The following is a 26216-nucleotide window of genomic DNA, read 5'->3' on the forward strand; positions in this document are numbered from 1 at the left end:
ATAAAAGGTAGGAAACAGAGTTTATGAATTTCAGGAATAAAGGAGAGCTAATAGAAAAGCTTGGAAAAGGTAGTGGAGAGTACCATGCATGGAAAACAACAATAAGGGTAGTTTGGCTGGATCATAGTGTCTGTGTATGTAGCTGTGCATATAATAAATTAGACTGTCAGATATGATGGGACCAAAGTTGTGAAGGGCTTTTAAATATCTTTTAAACAAAGAAGCTTATTTTTATATCTAGATTAAAGGATTTTTTAAACATACTACTCATGATATTACTTAATTTAAATTTTTTTTAAAAACCCTTACTTTCTGTCTTAGAATCAATACTAAATTTTGGTTTCATGGCAGAGGTGAGATAAGGGCTAAACAACTGGTGCCAAGTGACTTGGCCAGGGTTACACAGCTAGGAAATGTCTGATATCAGAGTTGAACCCAGGACCTCTTGTCTCTAGGCCTGGCTCTCTATCCACTGAAATAACTAGATGTCCCCTTAATTTAAATTTTAATATTAATGTACTATATATTTTTTAGCTTACAACAGGGTGAAGAGCATCAAGGACTTAGTAAATCACCTCATCTAAGACATAGAGAGAGTTGGGCCAGTGCTAAAGGAATTTTATCATCCCGAGCCCCTAAACAACAACATCGATTAAGTGTAGATGCCAATCTTCAGATTCCTAAAGAATTAACTTCTGCAAGCAAACGAGAATTACTTAAAAAGGTAATTATGTTGATTCATTCCATAGTTATTACTCTTATTTTATGCCTTGAATTTTGTAAATTTTTTATTGAAACTATTTAATTCCTTTTTTTTATTTTTCTGCAGGCAAATGATAGTTTAACATCTGGTGAAATTACACAGGATGAATTTCTTGTTGTTGTTCATCAGATTCGTCAGCTCTTTCAATATCAAGAAGGAAAACATAGATGCAGTGTGTGGGATAGTCCTACAGAAGAAAATAAAGGTGGATTAAAAAAGAAACCTCTCTTATCTGATGCTGAATTAACCTATTATGAGCATAAAGCTAAACTCAAAAGGACACAAGTTCAGCATTCGTTTCCAAGACTTGATCTCTTGGATCCCGATATTTTTGATTACCATTTGACTGATGCTTTGTTGTCTGGAATAGAATGTGAACCATCCAAAAGTAAACATACAGGTAGGAGTAGTGGAGCACAATTTGACAGAAAAGAGCAATTTAGTGAAAGATCAAGGCGTCTTTCTCCAATATCTGGAAGCCGTACTTATGCTGAGAATCTTTCTTCCCATGATGGTCGAAGAAGACATGAAGAGCAAGTCTCTGCTAAAGGTATAAAGTATAAAATTATGATTCTTGAAATTGTTTTGTAATCAAGGGAAAATGAATAATTCACTTAGGTGGTGATGGATTTTAGTGTAAGAGAAATAATAGTTTGGACATTAATAAATTGAGTTTATTTATTGATATTTATATTGATAAATTTATATTGATATATTGATAAATATTTACTTTAGTGTTAACAGTAAAGGGATTTTTCAGGTGATTTGATGTGTATTCAGATTTGAGAAAATTTAAAGTTTATTTTTCTCTCTTATTTTAAGGTGTCCGAGAAGAGCAAAGGTCTCCATTTGGTGAGCGTTTTGCACTTAAGAGACCTAGATATGAAGATTCAGATAAAACATTTGCAGACAGCCCAGCATCGAGATATTCAAGCCTCGATACAACAAATCAGAGACTTACAGCATTAGCTGAAGACAGACCATTATTTGATGGACCTTCTAGGCCATCTGTAGCAAGAGGAGATGGCCCAACTAAAATGATTTTTGAAGGACCCAATAAGCCAAATCCTAGAATTGATGGACCTCCAACACCAGCTTCTCTTCGGTTTGAAGGGTCACCAGGACAAATAGGGGGAGGGGGACCTATGAGGTTTGAAGGACCACAAGGTCAGCTAGGAGGTGGGTGTCCTTTGAGATTTGAAGGTCCTCAAGGACCAGCAGGGACTCCTTTGAGGTTTGAAGGGCCACTTGGACAGGCAGGAGGCGGCGGCTTGAGGTTTGAAGGAGCTGCTGGTTTGCGGTTTGAGGGTCCTACAGGTGGTTTGAGGTTTGAGGGCCCAGCTGGCCAGTCCGTGGGAGGTCTTAGATATGAGGGTCCTCGTGGTCAGCCTGTGGGTGGTCTTAGGTTCGAGGGACCTCATGGTCAGCCTGTGGGTGCTCTAAGGTTTGAGAATCCCCGAGGTCAGCCTGTTGGTGGACTCAGATTTGAGGGAAGCCATGGTGCCTCAGGAAGTGGAATTAGATTTGAGGGACCCCATGGTCAGCCAGGGGGTGGAATCAGATTTGAGGGCCCCTTGCTCCAGCAGGGTGGCGGTATGAGATTTGAGGGTCCCCATGGCCAGTCAGTGGCAGGTCTTAGATTTGAAGGACAACATAATCAGCTTGGTGGAAGCCTTCGATTTGAAGGACCACATGGTCAGCCAGGGGTTGGAGTCAGATTTGAAGGACCCTTAGTTCAACAGGGAAGTGGAATGAGATTTGAAGGTCCTTCTGTACAAGGAGGTAATATGAGATTTGAAGGACCTCTAGGTCAAGGTGGACCAAGATTTGAGGGATGTCATGCTTCAAGATTTGATGGTCAACCAGGTCAGCCATCTCTTTTGCCAAGATTTGATGGTTTGCATGGTCAGCCTGGTCCTAGATTTGAAAGAACTCCTGGTCAACAAGGCCCACAAAGGTTTGATGGGCCGCCTGGTCAGCAGGTACAACCTAGATTTGATACAGGGCCTCAAAGATTTGATGGTCCACAACACCAGCAAGCATCGAGGTTTGATATTCCTCTTGGTCTTCAAGGTGCAAGGTTTGACAATCATCCTTCACAGAGACTTGATGCCGTTTCTTTTAGTCAGACTGGCCCATATAATGACCCTCCCAATAATGCATTTAATGCACCATCGCAAGGAATACAGTTCCAAAGACACGAGCAAATGTTTGATACACCTCAGGGACCAAATTTTAATGGACCACATGGCCCTGGAGCACAAGGTTTCTCAAATCCACTTAACAGAGCATCTGGACATTATTTTGATGAAAAGAATCTTCAGGGTCCACAGTTTGGAAACTTTGGTAATCTGCCCACACCAATTGCAGTAGGGAATATTCAGCCATCTCAACAAGTAAGTATTTAATTTTAATCTTAAATTATGTGGCCTACAAATGAGTTAAAAAGTTTTATGCTTTATCATGAAGAACTAGGGAAAATGAAGGAAGAAAGGTAGTAGGAAAATTATCCAAAACTGGTCTTGTTTTGAATTTATGGATTCCAGTTATTTGTGGCTGGAGCTATTTAATTTGACTTTGAAATCCCCTAGTTGAAGGGACAGCTAGGTGGCACAGTGAATAGAGCTCTAGGGCTGGAGTCTGGGGGATCTGGGTTCAAATTTGGCCTCAGACACTTTTCTATCCGTGTGACACTGGGTAAGTCACTTAGTCCTATTTGCCTAGCCCTTGCTCCTGTTTTAGACTTGTTACTCAGACAGAAAGTAAGAGTTAAAAAAAAATCCCCTACTTGCCTATATTTTGGAAAGGGTTGGTTTCCTTGGTAGTTAAAGTAGAATTTGGTGTCTTTTGTGGTTGATAGCTTCTATTCTGACCTGAAGATATGCTGTTGCTTTTTACACTACCAGAAACCAGGAAACTGGCACTTAGGCATTTTTCTTTGATGTTCAGGTAAAGTTCCTTACTATTTTGTGGGACTTTCAGATAGGCCTCCTACCATATTAGTAAAATTCTGACAAATTTAAGTATCCTGTTAGCTGATTTTTATTTTTTATTTGTTTTTTTTTTTTAAACCCTTAACTTCTTTCTGTGCATTGGCTCCTAGGTGGAATGTGCAATGGGGGTCAAGTGACTTGCCTAGGGTCACACAGCTGGGAAGTGTCTGGGGCTAGATTTGAACCCAGGACCTCCTGTCTCTAGGCCTGATTCTCAATCCACTGAGCCACCCAGCTGTCCCTTAGCTGAATTTTAGATTCCTTTGTCCTTCAAGGAACTTGCTAGCCAGTTAATTTTTTTAAAACTAGGACACTCATACTTTTCAGTACCCTTTTATCTTTATTCTTGTTACTTCTTTTAACAACCCTCTCTAGATAAAGTCAGCCATCCAAATTGCTGTTTTTTTTCTACCTAAGGCAACCTGTTTAATAACCCTCAAATTTCCATCTGTTATCTCTTATCAGTATTGGCAAAGGTTTGGGTGGCCAAATTGCAACTTCAAGGTGCTTGTGAGACACCACCCTCCCCCCCCCCCATTACCCCAGAGAGTGGAGGGAGGAAGTGCTCACTTGGGCAGTTGGACAGAGGGGCAGGCATGCAAAAAATGGCCTTGGGTACTGGGAAGAGGGGGAATGCGGCAGCTCCCCAAGTGCCAGCTGGGCATGGGTGCTAATACTTTGCCAATGCTATCCTATATCCAGAGTATGTACATAGGGATTTCAATCTAATTAGCTGAAGTAATTCCTTTTTAACTCAATAGAATTTGTCATTTTGTTAGAATTCTCTTAATGAGAGCTCCTTATTAGATGACCTATCATTAATTAAAGTGATAATTTTGCTAGGCTCCAGTTAATTTAATTCATGAAAACTCTTTCATCAGAAAGTAGGTTCATTATTATGGGGGGGGTGGGAATACTTAAAATATTTGAGAATTTTCAAACACTTTTAGTCATAGTTTTTATCTAAATAACACAAATACATGTTAAAGTACAAGATAATCTTTTCTATTTATTAAAGACCAGGCTCCTTAATTTGCTATTTGTAATTTAAGTGAAGGATTTTTGCTTAGAGGTACTTTAAAATATAACTTAACAGTTCTTTGTGAATAAGCTAGAATTTGAAATAAGGCAATTGCATTTTGCATTAATCGTGAGTTTTAAAAAAATACACTGAATAGGAGTATAATTTGCTACATCTATACATTCTTTGTATTTGGTCTTATTTAACATAAGAGCAAGCAGGTATTTTCCTGCCACCTTTTTATTAGCTTTTTATTTAGGTGCTAGGTGCCCTCTTTTCAATTTGCCCCAACTTTTATTGCTACCTTCACTATTTTCTTTCCTACCTCCTATAAAACTTAAATGTTGAGAACATAAATTTTAGTTTTTAGGAAGAAAACATAATAATTAAGAGAGTGTGGAAAGAACACTTTGGAGATAAAAGGACCTAGGTAGGAATTCTGGCTCTCTCAACATCTGAGTAACTCTTGAGTATTTTGTTCTTTCTGGCCTCATTTATGAATTGAGGTAGTATAGATAATCTCTAAAGACCTTCAAGCTCCTAAGTCCAGTGAGCCTACAAAATAAAAGGAGGAGCTGCTTCTCTCTTCTTTCTTAGACCTTCTGTAAAAGTGTTTTTATTCCATGGTTGCTAATTTGTTTTTCCAACTGCAATTAATTTGGATGGTATTTTATTTACCATGCATTTCACTTTTTAGAGAATGTTTATTCTGGTTAACTCTTTTTCCTGATATAGTTTGGCAATAATTATTCTATAATTTTAATTGAAATGATAGTTCCTGTGTCTATTTCTGGGATATCTTCCTAGGGACCTTTTAAACAGGTAGCATTTAATATCAATATAGGAAAACAATTTCATTGAATACTTATGAAGGAGCAGCTAGGTAGCACAGTGGAAGGTAGGCCTGGAGTTGGGAGAACCCCTGGGTTCAAATCTGACCTCAGATACTTCCTACACCTCTGTGACCCTGGGCAAGTCACTTACTCTAATTGCCTAGCCTTTGTCATTCTTCTTATATTCAGATAGAGACAGTAAGGGTTTAAAAAAACAACTACTACTCATCAGTGTCCTTCCCATTACAAAGTAGTTTATTTTGCTAGTCTAATTTTAATGATTTCTCTATAGGTAAAATGATATAACCCAGTGATGGGCAAACTTTAAAGAGGGGGCCAAAGGAAAGGCAATGCTCATCTCTCAGTCTCTTTCTAAGACAACTTTTAAGTTTCATCATATTGTATCCTACTCAATGTATTTGTCAGATTAGGAAAAATGTCATGTGCCGGATAGAACATTTCAGGGGGCCACATCTGGCCTGTGGGCTGTAGTTTGCCCTTCACTGATCTAATCAGTTGAAAATGATTCTTAATTTTATAATGGGAAAGATTAGAGAAAACAGAGGTGATTTTAAAAAAAATGTTTAGCTTTCCTTCTCATCTTACTATTTAAGCCTACAAAAATTCTAAGTCCAAAATCATTTACCAGAATAGGGCATGTCAACTCTTTCCTTAGCCTTTTTTGTGTTTTTGTTTTTGTTGGCTAAGTCATTAGAGAGAATGGAAATGTGATTTCTTTTTGCGTGTACTTATAACAAAAGATTGTTAAAACAAAGATTTTTATATTTAATGAATTAGTTAAGTAAGGGTTTCATCAATAATCTCAAGATTTAATTCTTATTAAAAAGACCTCTTTGTAAAGTCCCATATTTAGGTACATTCAGTGTTTCTACTGTCTGTTTCTATGCTAGGCTCTGTGGGGTAAATGGAAAAGACAGATTTCTTTCCCTTGTTGACTCTGAAGAGTTTTATGATCATACTCTCTTACATATGCTCAAAAAGGGTGTTTTAATGGGAGGAAAAGATCCTTTGCTAGATATCTTTAATCAAGGTCATGTTTAGTAACTGAGAGTCCCCTACGATTTTTATCTGGGCCCTCTTATATCACTTAGTCATCTCTTCTGCTATCACAGATTACATATCTCTGCATGTGATTTTCAGAGTTACTTAACCACTCTACTCATTAGATTCATATATTCTGGTAGACATCTTGAATTGGATCCAATGAAGACATCTTAAATTCAACATGTACAAATCTGAATTTATTCTCTTACACTCCAAACCTTTCCTATTACTGTCTAGGGCACCACTGTCTTTTCAGTCCTCCCATACCCCTTTAAAATCTAGGCGTCATTGAACTCTTCATTGTCTCTTCTTTCACATATCTAATCATTTCCTATATCTTCTAGTTTTTACTTTCATAACTCCTCTCTGGTAAATGGGCCTGTCTCTCTTGACCTTACCACCATTCAGGTATGGTAGGCCCTTTTTACTTCATTTCTTGAGATTACGATAGCATTCTGGTTTGTTTCTTATCCTCAAATCTTCCCACTGTAGTCCACCCTTCACTCAGCTGTCTTGGACTTGAGTATGAAATCCATTCACCCACCTACTTGCTCCCTATTACCTGTGGGATCAAATATTAAATCTTCTCTTTGGCTTTTAAAACCCTTAAGAGCCTGCTCTTTTTCCTTTTTTTCCAGTCTTTTATACTTTACTCATCTATATGAACTCTGTGATCTATTGGTACTGGCCCCTTTGCTGTTACTAGAGTAAGATATTCCATATTCTCAAGTTTTACTGGTTAGCTCTCATGTCTGGGATTCCTTCTTTTATCATCTCCCTTTCTTGGCTTCCAAATCCCAGCTAAAATCCCATATTCTATAAGAAGTCTTTTCCAAGGCTAGTGTTGTCCCTCATTTGCTTATTTCCAACTTATCATGTTTATTTCATATTTAAACATGGTTATTTTTATACTTTCTTCCTCTTGGTTTATGAGAGTTTTGAAAGCAGTGACTAGTTCTTGTTTTTGTCTTCCTTTTATCCCCAACTTTATTACAGTGTTTGGCACATAGTGGTACTTGATAATTCTTGTTGACTTGACTAAAAGAAATGAAACTGCCTTGACTACTAAGCCATACTTACATTATTTTATTTAAAAAATTTTTGAAGGCCATTTTGGTATTTATTTTTTTAAACCCTTTCCTTCTGTCTCAGAATCAATCCTATGTATTGGTTCCAAGGCAGAAGAGCAAAAAGAGCTAGGCAGTGGGGGGTTGGGGGTGTGTCAAATGACTTGCCCAGTGTCTGGCTAGTGTATAGCTAGAAAGTGTCTGAGGCCAGATTTGAACCTAGGACCTCCTGTCTCTGGGCCTGGTTCTCAATCCACAGAGCTAGCTAGCTGCCCCGTTTTGCTATTTCTGGCTCCTTATATAAAAAAAGAAAGATCTTTTCATCTCAAGGAGTTGTTTTAATTCTCAAAAGTTATGTCTATGACAGTGTGTTAGTTATTGTTCAAGTAAGATGTTATCTAAAATCTAAAATTTTATTACACTTTATAACTTTTCCCTTGTCTTAACTTTGAACGTTGAACTATGATTAAATCCAGTAGTGTAGTTAGGTATTGGGTTTACTTATATACTTAAAAACTAACTGTATTCATTTCCAGGAATCAGAGCCATAAAGACTGGTTTAGTGGTAGAAGTCTTATAGGAAATCTTGTGGATATTTTCAATCTTAAATTTTCTTTGGATGGTATCCAAGATGGACTGTTCTAATACAGAACCAGTTTTGTAGTGAATTACTTCATAATTAGGTTTCTCTGTAAGAGTAGGAAAAGAGTGAAATATTAGTATTCCAAATTGACCATTAACCTATTCATTCATTCATTCATTCATTCATTGATTTATTCATCTATCTATCTATCTTAAGGCCCTTGGCTTCCGTCTTTGGAGTCACTACTGTGTATTGGTAAGGGCTAGGCAATGGGGGTTAAGTGACTTGCCCAGGGTCACATAGCTGGGAAGTATCTGAGGCCAGATTTGAACCTAGGACCCTCCTGTCTCTAGGCCTGGCTCTCAATCCACTGAGCTACCCAGCTGCCCCCTAAATTGATTGTTTTTTAAACATATTTGAAAGTCTTGATTAAACATGAAGTGTATTTTCTTGATTTCTACCAAATGCTGTACTTTTTCTTACTTTCATTTTATTTCAGTTATATGCCTTCACTTGTCCCCAAAATAAGTCAAGATATGTTCAAATGAAATTTTCAAACTTTATCATTAGAAAAACTTTAATATAAGTTTACCATGTAACACCTGTGCAAATTTATAGTACATATATTTTAAAAATTTATATGTGAAATAAATACTTAAGTTTTTACACAAGTATAGAAATGAATGGTTACATACTTTTAACAAAATAAATTCTTTTTAAAGGTTCTCTCTGGTGTTACTCAGCCTGTAGCTTTTGGACAAGGACAACAGTTTTTACCAGTTCATCCACAAAATCCTGGTACTTTTGTTCAGAATCCAACAGGTATGTACTTTTAGAAAACCAGCATGAGTATTTTCCTTGTTGATGAGTAAACTTTTTTCAGTAATGGGAAATGATGTTTTTGAGAGCATATTTTACTTAAAGGAATTCATATCTAATACATATCCAAGTCATATTTAAAAGTTTGCTTTTTTGTTCACAAACTCAGCTTGCCTAATTCATGGCCATTCACACTTTATAGGCAGAGATTTGCAATTAATTCTTTTTGGCCTACCACCCCCTTTACAGAAAAAAATATTACTTAGCACCCCCTGTCACATACTATCCCCTCCCCCTTACAGTTATTCACGCACCCAAATGCACCTGTGGCCATCATTGCCTCCTTGCTTCGCTGCAGCACCCACCAGGGGGCGGTGGCGCCCACTTTGGGAATCACTGTCCAAGAAGAAAGGCAGAAAATTGAAAAGAGCCAGTATACTTGAGGTAGAATTACATAAATAACAAGTCAATTACAATCTCTGATAGTTGGGATCATTGTTCAGTCAGTCAATCAGTTAATCATTATTAAGCACCAATTATGTGCAGGCATTGGGGATACAAAAAGAGGCAAAAGAGTTCTTGCCCTCAGTTCATAATTTAATGGGGGGAGACAATAAGTGAACAAATAATGTACAAACAAGCCATTGGTTGTGTTTATAGCTTGTAGCAGATATAAGTTATATTTGTATCTTATTTTTGCATAGCTATAGCTTTTTAATATCACTTGTAGCAGATCTATTGGTTTAGCAGCTATAAAATAGTTTTTATTTTGAGTACCTTTAGAGCCAAGTGCCATATAGAATATATTAAGTGATACCCCTAATTGATTATATATATACTAATCAAGGTCCATACCTTGTCTTATAATTAAATGAGAAGACTTCCTATAATTTTAGATTTTGATATGTAGGAAAGGTAACAAAAAAATTGCCAGAACTCTTTAAGAATTAGGCCAACAGAGCCAGTTAGCAAAGCAATTCTCTTGGTTCTAAATGAGCCATAACAGAACATCTTCAGTAATAGAATTATCACACCGTGGTAAGACATGCTGGTTAATTACAAAATGTGGGAATTGCTAAAGTCTGGTAACTTAAGCAATCCTATCCAAATTCCATTTTGTGTTTCTGGTTAATTTACTCTCTGAAGCAGTCATTGGAATTAAAGTTAAATAGCATTTTGGCATTCTCATAAATTATCTCACAACAACTTGGTGTGGGATAGGCTGGGGAATTACCCTTTTTACAGATGAGGAAGTTGAAGCTCATAGAAGTTCAGTGACTTGCCCAAGGTTACACAGTACTGGAGTTGTATTTTCATAGGTCTTCTGGTTTCTAGTCCATTGTTCATGATATAAAGAATTGAGTTCCAAGTCTTTGATCAGATACAGTATATACAAGGAGAATAGTTATATCCATGGCACACGTTTCCTCTTGAAGTTTTAGGAATGAAAAGAATTAGGTTATTGGTGTTTTGTTTTTTTTTCCCTTGGCAAAGGGTTATGGTGGTTTTGTATGGGGGTGGTGTAGTTACTATGTAGAAATATAAGACAGGAGTTATAGTTAGCATTTTCATCTCTAAAGGTAACTCCAGGTTTTCTCTGTCTTACACATTTCTGATAAAGGAATATAGTGCGGCATTGGCATTTTATAGAGAAAAATAGGTTGTAAACCTGGCTTTATTGTTCCTAGCATTTGTCATTGAACATATTAATTGGAAGCATGTTTTTTTTGGGGGTGGGGAGTAAAATGCAGATCTTTTATAGAGAATTGGGGTAGTATGTTCCACTGATTTATTAATTTCCCATTTAAGAACAGGTGGGGTAGAAGGGCAGAAATGCTAACTGATAGTGGTAGTGATGTATCCCTCTAGAAAAAAGGGTCTGGAAAGCCTTCTGCTCTTTGCTTTGTATACTTTTTTTGCTTATTGTTGGGTGTTTTCTTAAACAAAAAGGAAGCAATTTAAGAATTCACTAGAATCTTACCTTTGGAAATTAAAGTGCACTTTTTTTTCCTTCCAACTTTAAGGTACTCTTCCACGAGCATATCCTGATAATCATCTCAGCCAGGTTGATGTCAATGAACTGTTCTCTAAACTGCTAAAAACAGGAATACTTAAATTATCTCAACCTGATTCAGCAACAACGCGTAAGTATACTTTGATATTTTGACAACACAAAGCTTTGAATTGTGAATTAAAGACTTATGTCTCTTTATTCTTAGATGAACTCTTAAGAGGTTAGGTGCTAGGGAGGATGTTAAACTTTATGTATCATTTTTCATGTTGTATAAATTTATGTTTAAACTTCTAACACAATTTGTCAAGTATTGATCTTTCAAACTAGATTTTTCCAAAATTTGAGCTGTTGACTTTTTTGTCATCATTAAAAAAAAACAAAACCCAAACTGGCATTTAAACAAATTTCATGTTTAGAGTTTCATCCTGAACAAATTATGACATATCATTTCATACTTTTATCAACATTTGCATACTGATAATTATTGGAAGGGTTTAAAAGTACTGCATGCAGGGGTATTCTTTATGCCTTTGACATTTGATTTCTCCCCTTTAAGGAATCCATTTAAATATTTTCAGAATGCATTAAAAAAATTTGTATGTTCTTTTTAAATTAAAGAAGTAAATGAAGTTACTACACAGCCTCCCCCTGAGGAAGAAGAAGAAGATCAAAGTGAAGATCAAGATGTTCCTGACCTCACTAATTTCACAGTTGAAGAATTGAAACAGTATGTATATTAATGACATAACCCATATTAGTTAAAGTCTTACCTTGAAATATAATCATGTCAAAATCACTTGTGATGCTTTTATCTTAAAATGGCTCCATTTTATTATATTTCAAAAAATTTTTAAGGTATTTTAAACCTATTCTCTTTTTTTGTTGTTAATGATAACTGTTACTGTCTTTGAAGATTCACTTAGTAATATGTACCCTACTATAGATGGCATGATAAGATTAGTCTCTGTTTGTGTTGGGCTTAGACCAAATTTTCTCCTTTTTATTTTTTTTTTTTTCTTTCCAATTTTAGGTCAGTTGTACTGATAGTATTTATGTTTATATATAGGGTTGGAGACTGCTGGTATGAGTGATAAACTTTTAAGTATTGCTATTTATTTAGACTCTTAATCTCTCAAAAGAGTTAGTATAAGGTATAATCAAAAGAGCTGGTCCTGTCCTGGGCTCAATTCCTGTCACTTAGTAGATATGTGACCATAAGAAAGCCATTGAACCTTTCTGATCTTCAGGTAATTCTCTTAAGACTATACGCTTTAGTCAAGTTGTGATATGTAATTGACTAAATTGACTAATTTTTTTTTTTAAACCCTTACCTTCTGTCTTGGAGTCAATACTGTGCATTGGCTCCAGGGCAGAAGAGTGGTAAGGGCTAGGCAATGGGGGGGTCAAGTGACTTGCCCAGGGTCACCCAGCTGGGAAGTATCTGAGACCAGATTTGAACCTAGGACCCTCCCGTCTCTAGGCCTGGCTCTCAATCCACTGAGCTACTTAGCCGCCCCCTAAATTGACTAATTCATACATTGATGAATCATTATTCTTGATATATTGGCACATAATAGCTCAGTCACCATCTAAAACTATGTAGTCATTTTCCTGTTTAGAAATCCTTTCACCACCTAGAAGTGGGGGGGGGAAAGTGCTAGGGATTTTAAATAGCTTTTGGAAACCTATTACTTAAGATTTTGTGTTCCTTACCTCTTTTTTCATTCAGTCTTCCCAATCATCCCGCTCATTTACTCTTTTCATATGGCTCATTTTACAGTGGACCTCTTTCATATTGTGTAGCTTGGTTACTGAAACCTTCAGAAGCTCTGTGGAATGAAGTTCTGGCCCTAAGGACCCACTATGTTATAGGCTTGACATTGCTCCCAATCTAAGAATAGCCTAGCTGTTGTCTTATTAGCTGGCAGGTGGCAGGGCTATTTTTAATCTGGAGTTTTAGAACAGTTTCACAACCAAAGGGAAGAGCGGGGGCCCCACCATATGACATTTGCCTAAGCTTTTTTATACAGGGCGCACCATAAGAATGATGTATTAAAAATCTGTTGGCAAGGGGACACCTAGGTGTCTTAGTGGATTGAGAGCCAGGCCTAGAGATGGGAGGTTGTGAATCAGATTCTACCTCAGACATTTCCTAGCTGTGTGACCCTAGGAAATTACTTAACCCCAATTGCGTAGCCCTTACTTGCTTTTCTGCCTTGGAACCAAAACACAGTATTGATTCTAAGACAGAAGGCAAGGGTTTTAAAAAAACTTAATAGTAAATTGCAATGGATTATTTGGGAAATATGTATTCTGAGGATCCATGCTATAATAGAGTCTTACCTTCTTGGGTTCAAGTTGTACTCAGAGATACTTTCTGGCTGCATTTCCCAGAGAAGTTTCTTAATTGATCAAAGGGGAAGGTAATAATACTTGCATTATTTACCTCATAGAATTTGTAAACTTTAAAGTATTATGTGAATGAGAGTTAATTATGTGAATTGGTCCAGAATGAAAGCCTTCCATGCCATTCTAGAAATCCTTTTTAGAGGATCCACTTGTTGTACTGGAGGCCTTTTTATCAAGCATATATTTTGTGTGTACCAGTGCAGCACTAGCTTTTCATTTCTACCTGTTCATATATGACTGGTTCACTTTCTTTTCTGAACTTCTGTAATCTCAAGGTTTTTTTTATGCCATTTTTTTTATACAAAAGTCATCACTGGCAGAACTCTTTGGCCTTTTCTCATAATTCATCTTTCTATTGCCACTGTTATCATAATGTTGAAGAATCTTATTATAATTTGTGATATTTTTAGTATAAAAATCTATTGTAATTATTTTAATTTACCTTATGAAAACTGCAAGGATGTTTTTCTTTTTTAATAGGCGTTATGATAGTGTTATAAATCGACTATATACTGGTATCCAGTGTTATTCTTGTGGAATGAGGTTTACAACATCACAGACTGACGTCTATGCAGACCATTTGGACTGGCATTATCGACAAAATAGAACTGAAAAGGATGTTAGCAGAAAAGTTACTCATAGGAGGTGGTACTACAGTTTAACCGTAAGTAATGGATACATAATATAGTATAATTTTGATTTTTTTTACAGCATTCAAGTGAATGGTATTTTTTATGTTTTTGTCTTTGGGAACGAGTGTGGTTATATGTATGAAGACTGAATAAATAAGCAAGCTCCTTAAGGTTGGGGAATATTTTCTGTTTTTGTCTTTATGACTAGTGCTTACTTAGCACAGGGTTGGCTAATCAAAGTTTGTTAAATTGAATACTTTTTGTTTTCTGAAAACTCACCTATAGTTTTTTAATATTCTGAATGTATTATGATCCTGTGTATAAACTGACATTTAGACAAGCTGACCTTAATTCTAGCATTTTGAAATAGATTAAAAAATTAGAGCTGAAAAAGGTACCTTTGAGGTGATCTAGCCTAACTAAGGATTTTTAACTTTTGTGTTATGCGCCCTTTGACAATCTGGTAAAGCATATGGTACCCTGAAACAAACAGTATTACAAAGGAAAGCAATCATGTTGGAAAACCCATATCAAAATACTTTGAAATTTTTATAGACTCTGGGTTAAGAATCTCTAATCTAGTCTGACTTCCTCACTTCCTAGATAGGAAAATGTAATTGAGAGAGATGGAACCATTTGCCTCAAACTAATAGATTAGTGGTAGAGCTGAGGCTAGAACTCTTGAGGTCTCTTCATACTATCTTTTGAACACTGGACTGAAGAAATAAGAGCAGCATGATGAACAACATTGCCCTGGAGCTGGAGACTTGGGTTATGGTTTTAGTTCTGCTGCCACCTAGCTGTGTAAATCTAAAGCAAGTTACATAATCTGTCTAGGCCTGAATTTCCTCATCTTTAAGGAGATTATAAATGAAATGATCCTCAGTTATATTCTGGGACAGATTCTATGCTTTTAAAACTGCATAATACAAATAATATTACTGTTAAGAGAATTTTTTGTTTTGGTCTTCTGGTATGTATTCAGCAATTTTAGGAGATTAAGGATTAACAAATGATTTTAGAGCACTTAAATTTATATACCTCGTCAAAGATTTTTTTTTTTGGCCATGTTCAAAGATTTCTCATTATCTAGAGCAGCAATGGGCAAACTATGGCCCGCAAGCCAGATGTGGCGCCCTGAAATGTTCTATCCACCCTGCAACATTATTCCTAATCTGATGAATACAATGAGTAGGATATACAATAAAATGAAACTTTGAAAGAGTTGCCTTAGAAACACACTGACAGATGAGCATTTCCTTTCCTTTGGCCCCCTCTTTAAAAAGTTTGCCCATCACTGATCTAGAGGGAGGGATAGTCTTCTGGAGATGAAACACTAAATGTTGTCAGACATGTTTCCAAAGCTTTTCCCATTGGTTGAGACTCCTATAGGAGGGTTCTATTTGAATAAACTTTGAGAACCCTGATTGTCTCTTTTCTGATGGTATAAAGGTAATGGTGTCAAACTCAAATAGAAACAGGGCTACTGATTTGTAACTGGATCCTTGTGGGCCACATATCAACATGGTTTTAAAATGTAATATCTGTTTTGTCTTTTTATTCATTTTATTAAATATTTCCCAAGTACATTTTATTCTATTTCAGGCTGCAGGAGTGCTGGTGACATATAATACCCCCATAAAATGTTAGCATTCAATGGAAGAAATAGTATTTTAATTATGTTAATATTCTTCTTTTAAGGACTGGATAGAATTTGAGGAAATAGCTGATTTGGAGGAACGTGCAAAGAGCCAATTCTTTGAAAAGGTACATGAAGAGGTTGTGTTGAAAACCCAAGAAGCTGCTAAAGAAAAGGAGTTTCAGAGTGTCCCTGCTGGACCAGCTGGGGCAGTAGAGGTAAGGGAAGCATGTATGAAAGGTTTTACTCCTCTGACCTACACTGAGTTTCAGAAAGATAGGAGTAATGAAGTTTGATACTATTAACTTTTTTGGTTAACAGATCTCCTTTTACTTTGTAATTCTTATTAGGAATTTTTAAAATTTTGAAGAATTCTTTACTGATGTATTTTTGCTAAAAAAGAAACAGTAATAGTTTTGTAAAAATTACCATTTGAAATATAAATTCTCTTAATGACATTTATAGAACTGTTAAATTCTTTCTGACAGTGAGATTACTAGCATGTTATCTTTATTTATCTTATTTTCAGAGCTGTGAAATATGTCAGGAGCAATTTGAACAATACTGGGATGAAGAGGAGGAAGAATGGCATCTAAAAAATGCTATCCGAGTAGATGGAAAGGTAATTTTGCATCCTCTTGATGTTAGAAGTACTGAAAATGTGCGGTCATTATTTTTGGTGTTTTGGAAATGTAAAGCTCATAATTAAGACTTCAAATTGGATCGTGATAACAAAATTAGTATGTTTCTGTATTTCATTATTGTGTAACACATCTTAGTATTAAAAATATTGGTGGCTATATTGTGAAAGGGAAGAAAATAATTTAATTTTTAGCTACTTCATAATTAAAAGACTAAAAAAATTTAGATTAAATTTTTTGCTCAGATCATTTTCAATTGAAATAAATGTACATGTGACGATAATAAACATTGTAACTTAACTCTTCCTCCTTGTTTCAGATTTACCATCCATCATGTTATGAAGATTATCAAAATGTAAGTTCTTTTGAACTTGGTTTGGTTGTGCTTATATATTAACATAAGGCAAATTGATACTAGTTTTTCTCAAGTAGTTTCTCCCCTAGTGATATGTGTGTGTGTATGTGTATGTATCTGTGTGTGTGTGTGTGTGTGTGTGTGTGTATATATATTAACCTTTTTTCCTATTTTGAGGCCTGAGAATGGTAGAACTGGAAAAGAATTTTCAGTAACAGATTAGATTTGGAGTCTTGGATACTAATAAGGACGTTTTTTCCCTCCTAGTCTTTTATTTCTAGCATTTTATTCATTTTAAATGTTGATATATGGGGGAAGCAAAGGTAGAAATGGAGTTGAGAGACTGATAGTGAACAAATCAGTAGGGTTTTCTTTTTCTAATTTTGGTAAAATAATCATATAGAGTATGGGATATGAGATTGACCTCTTTGTCAAAATCTTAAGTTGCCTTATGGTATTGTAAAAAGGTATTTAAGAAACAAACACTGGTGAAGCATCTTATGGCTCATTTGTGCTGATCTTTCCCTAGATTTTCCTCTTATTTTTGATCTTTTTTTTTGGGTTAGTTATTAGGGTTTTATTTTCCCATTCTCTACACCCATTAAGCTCCTAAATTCTATTGACTTCACCTTTTGCCTTGTGTCATTTTAATTAACATTACCACCTGCTTTTTTAGGAGATTTCATTTCTAGTTGTTTTCTGTGTGATCTTGGGCCAACACAAAACTAAGATTCAGAGATCTTAGTTTCCTCCTGTAAAATATAGTCTTTTCTAGCTCTTAAAGTTTGAAGCTATTATTATAACTTTTTAAAACTATTCTTTTCCCCTCCATCTTAAACATTACTTCTTGATGCTTAATGCATGATTATTGTCATATAAGTCTCAACTTCCTCCTGGCATTTTAGGCCCACAGTCTGGTGTAATGGAAAGAATTTTGGCTTTGAAGGGATAGGATTTGGGTTCAAATCCTCCCTCTGCCACTTGTATGAACTTGGTACTGGTCACTTTTTTTCAGACCTCACTTTCCTTATCTGTAGTTAAAGAGATTGGACTAAATGAAATCTGCAGTTATCAGTCACCTCTCTACTGTCCTAATGCATGTGTTCCAGCCAAACTCATGTTTCTGATATTTGAGATGGTCTTTCCCATACTTTGACCTGTTGAAATCTTACCCTTCCTCCTAGGCCCAACTAAAATGCATCTTTATCAATGAAACCTAAAGTGAATATTTCTTTTGAACTCTTTTAGAATAGTAAGGAATACCTATTTTCCTTCCTAAATGGAAACCTGAGGATACTCTAGACCAACTTGTTTATTACTCTTATTTTATTACTACTAATACAAAAGCCAATGGCATTCTTTTTGACTCTATTTGGAGTTTTCTTAACAGAAGTACTATAGTGGTTTGCCGTTTCCTTCTCCAGGTCATTTTTTACATGAGGAAACTGAAACAAACAGGGTTAAGTGACTTGCCCAGGATCACACAGCTTGTGTCTGAGACCATATTTAAATTCAGCAAAACAAGTTCCCGACTTCAGGCCAGGAACACTATACACTGCACCATCTAGCTGCTCAGACATGGTTCTTACTGGTACTTACTGGTAGCACTTTGGTGAGAGCATAGGCAAGGCATCTGTGAAAGCTTATCTAATTTTTCCTCCAATTAATACAATTTACAATGTGTAAAAAATGTAATAGCATTGATAGTTGTGAGCATATATTAATAGTTGGGTGATACTCTTAATTTTGCAGACATCTTCATTTGATTGTACACCATCTCCCAGCAAGACACCTGTTGAAAATCCCTTGAATATTATGTTGAACATTGTCAAAAAAGAACTGCAGGAACCCTGTGACAGTTCCAAAGTTAAAGAAGAACCAGTTGATGTCCCACCAGCCTGTACAGATGAAAGCGTAGCTACATCTACTGAAATTAAAACAGAACCTGAAACAGTTGAGTCAGTTTAAATAAAATGAGAGGTATGTTTTTCTTTAAAAAAAAAAAAAAAAGGAGCTGCTGTGTTATAGTTGAATCTAGAAGGTGAAGAATTTTTATATGTGTGTATATATATATAAGTATATATATATAAATTACTTAGCTAAGGCAGGGTCCTTAGCTATCATTTGGTTAATAAATACATTTTAGTATTTGCATTTCCTACTGCCTGCACAGTTTCAGGTGCTCGTTGTGTGAAAGTTCTGTAGATGCGTGCAAATTTAACAAAATGAAATTGTATGTGTAAAATATGTACAATTTTCACTTGTGGAACTGTAAATTATAAATAAAAATATTTTTGCTATCCATGGAGTGTAATGTTTATGCACACCATCAAATAAAGACAGTGTTTCTGTACTTTTTATTGGGTGGAATTAAACAGCGACCTCAACATAGACCTTTTTACTAGTAGCCTCCCATGATTAAAAAAAGAAAACAAAAACCAAACGAACCTGAAGTTAATTTTCATCCATCAAAAGGGGATATCAGCACTGCAGGACCTTTCTCAATAGTAAAGTCTAGATTTCAAAAAAAAAAAAAAAGTTTTAAACTCAACAGGACAAACTTGCATATATATCCAGATTATTTAAAAAACAAAAACCAAAATGTCAGTTTGACAGAAACAAATGAAGCAACTTTTATTCTTAAAAGTGGACACCAGTGCCATCAAACATTTAACAAACAAGTATATTTAGTAGTTGAAGGTGATTTTTAATGACATTTTTCAAACTGTCAACAATTTAAAGCAGATGAACATAACATTTTTTATTTTAAGTCAAAGGGGAAATGTAAGAATGTTCATTTTGAAGCATGGTTAATCTTTTCCTTTGTTGATTTTGACTGGATTAGATGATAAATCAGATACCGTGAGATGTTAATATTCATACATGTAATAAATAGAATGATGAAGTAACTGAGGTTGTATCTCTTTATTTCATGAATGGCTTTAGAATGTATGGCTAAATTTTAATTTATGAATACTTTAAGATACTATTCTGAACATGAATCAATATTGTGATTAGTTGGAATAAGGGTGCCTCTTAAAATACTAACTACAGTCTTTAACTTTAAAAAGAGGTCTTTAACATGGGCCCCACAGATCCATCCAGCTTGGAAAACGACATCTTTATTTTAGTATAATTGGTTTCCATTTAAATCCTATATATTTTATGTTTTGAAAAACCTGAGAAAGAGGTTCATAGGCTTTACCAGACTGCCGAAGAGAACCCCAACACAAAAAAAGATTATGAACCATTGCCTTATGATGATGCCCTCACCCCTAAATAAATTCCTATCAAACTTTAAACATTACAAAGAAACCTAGTATAATCATGCTAGAAAAGGATCTTAACAAATATTTTAACAATGGGGGAAGATTTGTTAACTCATAGTTTATCTTTTTAATTAGACTAACTACCTAGCCTAAATGACAGCTAGTTCTTAATTTCTTAGCATGTTTTCATAAACGTAGAACTAAAAGCTGTCATTCATATATTTAACCTCACTTTAAAAAGTTTGGTTTAAAAACTGTTCTAAAGGTGTGAGGAAAGTTTTTCCTTTAGGATTATTTCTGTGATTTCTTCTGCAGAGACAGCTGAAAAATTTGTTCTCAGTCTCTGCTATTTGAACTGTTTAGTTGCCTGGATGCTAAGAAGTAGGGTGACATAGTCTAATGTCATTGATGTTTACAATTAATTAAATGTTGGTGTATTACTAACTCACATTTCTCAAATACTATAATTCAAAACAACTCAGGAGAATTGATAGCCAGTTTACAACTTGAAAGGGATCTTTTGGGCCACACCCAGTCCACTTTCAGTATTATGTGGCAACCTTTGCCAATTGGTAAGTATGAAGTTGGATCTCAGATTCTATGGTTTTTAATGATTTCAATTCTGAGAACTATTTCTGATCCTATTGGTGGATGGGTCGTGGTTATATATGTTTGTGCTAATTTCCTATTTATCTTTCCATATCAGACCTCTATCAGATTTCTTCTTCTTACAAATAAGGAAACAGGCTCCAAGAAGTTAATTCACTGTGTTCAAGGTCATACCCCTAATAGTGGAATCTGGACTTAAATCTAGTAGAGATTCTGCCCTCAAGGAGCTTACATTCTAAGGAGAGGGATACAATATGTTCACAGATAACAAATGGTCTATCATTAGGCTGGTACCAGACCTCTAACCATGTCATTAGGGAGGTATTTGGGGGGGGGGGGGAGGAAGAATTAAATGGTAAATATAGAGCTAAAGGGAACCTTGGAGGCTATCTAGACCAACACTATTTTGCATCTAAAGAAACAGGTATAAAAAGGTTAAGTACCTTGCCAGAATGGCAGCTTTTTAAATATCAGGGCCATCATTTGAACTTGGGTCTTTCAGTTTCTGAGCCAATACTATCCACTATGCCAATGATGCCTCACTGATTTTTTTAACAGCACATTTGAGTGACACTGAATTATCTCCTGGCTTATATCAAAATTGACTTAAGTTTTGGATGCCAACTTAAACAGACTGGGATGATAATTAGAACTGTTCAATTATATATGATGAAGTAACTACCTTTATGGAAATAGGTTAATGGTTAAAAAATTGCTAAAGAAATTTTCTAATATGTCAGTCCTATAGTAGGTGAGCTGAGCTAATATTGCCTAATATTTCAAGTTGGAACTAAAAGTTGTTCCTTAAACTAGTACATTTTCAAATAATGTCTTTACCTGGTATTTGATAGGTATATAGCAAGAAATAGGGTAAGGGGTAGTCAAAATTTCAATGGAATGGAAAGTTTGTTATACCATTGGCCTCACATGTCACCTTGAAACTTAGAGCCATGTTTGACTTCTCTTGATCTTTTCTCCAATCAGGTCAGCTAATCAATCCTAACATTTTTTTCTTACCAAGTATCTCTTCCACTATATTTCTACTGCTTTTAGACCCTTCAACCCCTTACATGTGGATTACTAAGAGAAAAGCTGTTACAACTGCTTGGACTCCTCACTCCACTCTTTATTCTGTATACCATCATCAGATTTCCTTAAATATTGCTGCTGTTAATTATACCACTCTTCTGCTAAAGAGCTCCACTAGTTCTCTATTTCCTACTGAAAATAAATCAAAACATCTTTGCCTGCCTTTCTATATTCCATAATCTAGTCTCACTATCCATCAGGTAACTCCATTCGTGCTCTTCACTTTTATAAAAATGAGTCTAATGCGCATGGGTAGGGGGGGTGCGGGGGGGGGGGGGTTGAAGGGGAAAGGAGGAGCATGAATCATGTAACCATGTTAAAAATGAATATTAATAAATGTTTAAAAAAAAAAAGAGTCTAGCTATGTTAATTCCCAACACCATACTACTCGCGTTCTCTGCTAGGAGTAAATAGAATCTTAGTGCTGGAAGGGTCATTATAGGTCATCTAAATCTTTTAAAGAAAGGAGTAACAAGCAGAGGTCACAAAATAACTAATGCCAAAGCCAGAACCAGAATACTGCCATCTTCATTAGCCCAGAGCTCCATTAGACTACAGTGCCCAAAAAGCATTTTTCTTAACGCTTTTAAGGTTTGCAAAGCACTTTACAAATACCTCATTTTGACCTCACAACCTTAGGAAGGAAGTACTATTATTATCATATCCATTTTGTAAATGAGGAAATAAGCAAACAAGTAAAGTATCTCCATCACACAACTAAGCCTGAGGACAGATTTGAACTTCAGTCTTTGTGGCTCTTGGTACTTCTGACTGGCTGACTCCTAATGATCCAATTATGATCTGTAAAGTAAAAGCTACTACTTAAAAACATTTCTTGGACTTGTGTAAACCTGGGCAAATCACTTATCCTTGCCATCAGTTTCCTCACATGCAAAATGAGAATATATAATCATCTAATATCTTAACTAAGGCACAGGATTGTAAGGATCAAATTAGATATGTAAAGTGCTTTGCAAACTTTAAAATGTCACAAATCCTAGCTATTTTTGTATTATTACTATGTAACTAATAACTGGGAAGTGGGAGATGTAAGAGAAACTTTAGTAAAATGAGAGATTTGGTCTTATTTTCAACTCTAAATTTATGCTCCTAAGATATGGTCTCTTCATAGGTACAGGGCTTCATATCTTGTAAAAACAAGGACTACAAAAAAAATACAACCAATGGATGGCATTTAGTTGTGGCCTTGTATGAGGTTTTCTTAGCAAAGATACTTGAATGTTTTGCTATTTCTTTATCCAGTGGATAAGGCATAAAAGTGGTTGTGATTTGTCCAGGGTCACATTGCTAAGTGAGTGAGGACATATTTGAACTCTGATCTTTCTGGTTTCAGGCCCAGCACTCTTATCTTCTGGGTCACATAGCTGCCTCAAGGTGTGGCATTATATTAAATAAGTAGCTGTGACCATGGACAAACCACAGCTCGAAATCCTATAATTTCTATCATTCATTGCCACCTTGATTGTGCCCAGATCTCTATAATTTATAAAGGGATTTTACCACTATTACCTCATCAGGTCTCCCCTTTAAGAGGGGGTAGGCAAGGCCGGTGAGGATATTATATTTTAGGTCACATGGACAGAATTGTTAGATTTGGAGCCAGAAAAACCTTGGCTTGAATCCTGACTCAAAACACTACTAACCTGTGTAACCCTGGTTAGGTCGTAACCTCTCTGTTAGTATTGGATCAAAAGAAATAAAACGCGTAAAAAGTTTTGCAAAATTTTGAAGTGCTCTATTAATGCTAGTTATTATTCTAAGATTTTAAGAACAAATGGACTATGGAGAACATCTAGCCCAATCAACACCTTAACTTTTCGGAAAAAGAAACTGAGGTTCAAAAAAGTGTGAGACTTTCCCTAAATCTATGAATTAGGGGCAGGATTGGGATTTCAAGGCAATTTTTCTGACTCCAACTTCCGCAATTAATCTTTCTTCCTCCCTTCCCCCCCTTCCGGTTTCTTCCTCTCCCTACCACCCTTCCTTCCTTCCACTGGGTGGTATTAACCACGTTTTACCAGGGAAGGAGGCCGAACCCTGAGGGGTGCAATGACTTCCCCGAGGTCACACAGCTACAAAGCGGGCCGGACAGGGCGAGGCCGAGCGCCCGCCCCGGCCTGCGTCCTCCCCGCTCTACCACAGCGAGCAGCCCCCCACGCCCCACCCTCGGCCGGGTCGGGCACCTACACGTAAGGCAATCCAGGCCGTCCCAACATCGGTGCTGTTCACACAACCAACGTCTCTGGACGAGACAGGAGCTGTAGATGGCCGCCCCCACCACGATTTTTTGGGCGGCTGAAGTGATAATCCTGAGGCCGGCCGAGGGGCGGCCCATCGGGATGAGCTCCTCCTCAGTAAACCTCCCAAAGGAAAGGACGCTCGGCCCCAGGAGACGAGGGTGGGGCGGGGCGGCGTGGGGTGTAGGGGGAAGGGGGAGGAAGAGTTGTCGGTCTTCCCGGAAGCGGAAGTGACGTATCCATCCCGGACGTTTACCTGTTCCCGTGGCAACTTAGATTTATAGCTAGGGGGATTTGGAGGCAGAAAGCTGGAAACCCTTTGCAAAGTGAGAGACTGCAGTGGCGCCCGGGGCGTCAAGGAGTCGTCGTGGTCTCAGGATTCCTCCTTGCCTGCGGCCTCCGATTCCTCCGCGCCCGTGACCGTCTCGAGTGAGTCTGCCTGGCTGGCCACTCTCGGGGGCACAGGCTCCTGCAGTCTTCCGGGAAGGAAAGAGTTAATGAGTCAAATCTCTCTCTCTCTGTCTCTCTCTTCCTCTCCCTCCCCCCCCTTCCTCTCCCCCCCTCTCCTCTCCCCCCTCTCCTCTCCCCTTTACCCCTTCTCCCTCTCTCCTCTTTTTCTCTGCTGGTGGGCTTATGTGCCCTTAGAGTCTAGAATAGTAATGGCGAACCTATGGCACAGTTGCCAAAGATGGCATGCAGAGTGTTCCCCTCCCCCTTCCCCCCAGTTCATTACTAGAAAGGCAGAGGGACTTGGTCAGAGTTGCTCCCTTCCCCCTCTCCACCATTCCAGAGGACTTTTTTCATATCACCTGCTCCTCTGCCCAGCAGCCCAATGGGGGTAAGGTGAGTGACTCACAGGTGGCAGAGCTGGTGGAGAGTGTAGTGCTTGGGCTGGGCAGGGCCTGGCACTCTGTCTTCAAAAAAGTTTCGCCATCACTGGGCTAGAAGTATCCTTCCTTCCTGCCTCAGAGAAGATGTATGTGAGATTTTTTTTAAATTGGGTTCTGTGAACCTTAGTTATGGCTGCTGTTATTATTATTATAATCCTTCCCTCTTTCACCTAATTTTTTCTGGCCAGCTTCACCTTCTGTCCTCCTTTCAGTTTTTATTGTTGGTCTCTGTACAATCTCATGCATGCTGCCCTAATTCTTGAAATTCAGTGAGCATTATTAACTGCTCTTCATATGTCAGGGACCATTCTAAGAAAGCACTTTCTTAGCACAAAGAAAAGCATAAGTGGCAGCTAAGTGGTTCAGTGGATATCGAAAGCCAGTCTTGGAGATAGGAGGCCCTGGGTTCAAATGTGGCCTCATACTTCCTAGCCATGTGATCCTGGGCAAGCCACTTAACCCCAATTGCCTAGCCCTTATTGTTCTTCTATCCTGGAATCCATTGATTCTAAGACAGAAGGGTTATTAAAACACATACACACACAGAAAGGCAAAAAATACCCCACACTTCACAGGACCTCAGTTTAGTGGAAGAGACAACATGCAGATATCTACAAAGATATATACAGAATAAACTGGAAATAATCAATAGAGAGATCAGGAAAGGCTCCTGGTAAAAGATGGGCTAAAGTTGGAACTTGAAAGAAACAAGGGAAGCCAGGAATTCAGACATGAGGACCAACAGTGGCAATGTCAGGCAGAAGTCAAGGGAGATGGAATGTCTGGTTTGAGGAATAACATGGAGATTAGTATCATACTAAATCAGCCAAATAAGAATTTTCTTGTTTGATATACAAATGGGAAAATCAGAAATTTATAAACTGCATATGCATATGATAAGAAAATCAGCCTTGAAGTCTAGTAGACTTGGATTTAAAATTCTTTAGCTTTGCCACTCACTAGCTGCATGGTCACAGGCAAATCACTTAATGCCTCAGTGCACTAGGTAACTCTAAGACTATAATTTATACCTTATCTAATTTCATTGATGGAGGGAATTTCTACCTCAGAGGTTCTCAAATGGATAAAATTACACTGTGGGGATCCAAAATGAATGTGTGTGTCCTTCCATAGAAGTCTTCCTCTTAAGCCTTTATTTGCCTTTTGTGTCTCTGTCAAGGTGTGGAAGTAACTGTGGGCATTCCAAGGCTAGGCTAGTTGCACACAAAAGCTTTTGTATATCTCACCAGGCTAGAAGGACTTCACA

At 37.0% G+C, this 26216-nt stretch overlaps 1 protein-coding gene across 4 annotated transcripts in view; it reads left to right on the forward strand.

The window, feature by feature from the left end:
* PCF11 (PCF11 cleavage and polyadenylation factor subunit) overlaps positions 1 to 19172 on the forward strand; it is a 34437-nt gene extending 15265 nt beyond the window's left edge. Inside the window, exons 6-16 of one of the 4 annotated variants that reach the window (XM_044668191.1) lie at positions 535 to 724; positions 830 to 1313; positions 1586 to 3159; positions 9048 to 9147; positions 11169 to 11288; positions 11777 to 11885; positions 14048 to 14231; positions 15901 to 16056; positions 16368 to 16460; positions 16799 to 16834; positions 18587 to 19172. In XM_044668191.1, the coding sequence (XP_044524126.1) occupies positions 535 to 724; positions 830 to 1313; positions 1586 to 3159; positions 9048 to 9147; positions 11169 to 11288; positions 11777 to 11885; positions 14048 to 14231; positions 15901 to 16056; positions 16368 to 16460; positions 16799 to 16834; positions 18587 to 18802 (3262 nt within the window). In that variant the 3' untranslated portion in view covers positions 18803 to 19172. The remainder of the gene's footprint in view (positions 1 to 534; positions 725 to 829; positions 1314 to 1585; positions 3160 to 9047; positions 9148 to 11168; positions 11289 to 11776; positions 11886 to 14047; positions 14232 to 15900; positions 16057 to 16367; positions 16461 to 16798; positions 16835 to 18586) is intronic. The other 3 variants (XM_044668192.1, XM_044668193.1, XM_044668194.1) reach the window with 3 other exon arrangements.
* Positions 19173 to 26216: the final 7044 nt, after the last annotated feature.

This window comes from Gracilinanus agilis, chromosome 3 (assembly GCF_016433145.1).
Source record: "Gracilinanus agilis isolate LMUSP501 chromosome 3, AgileGrace, whole genome shotgun sequence".
Lineage (NCBI taxonomy): Eukaryota > Metazoa > Chordata > Mammalia > Didelphimorphia > Didelphidae > Gracilinanus > Gracilinanus agilis.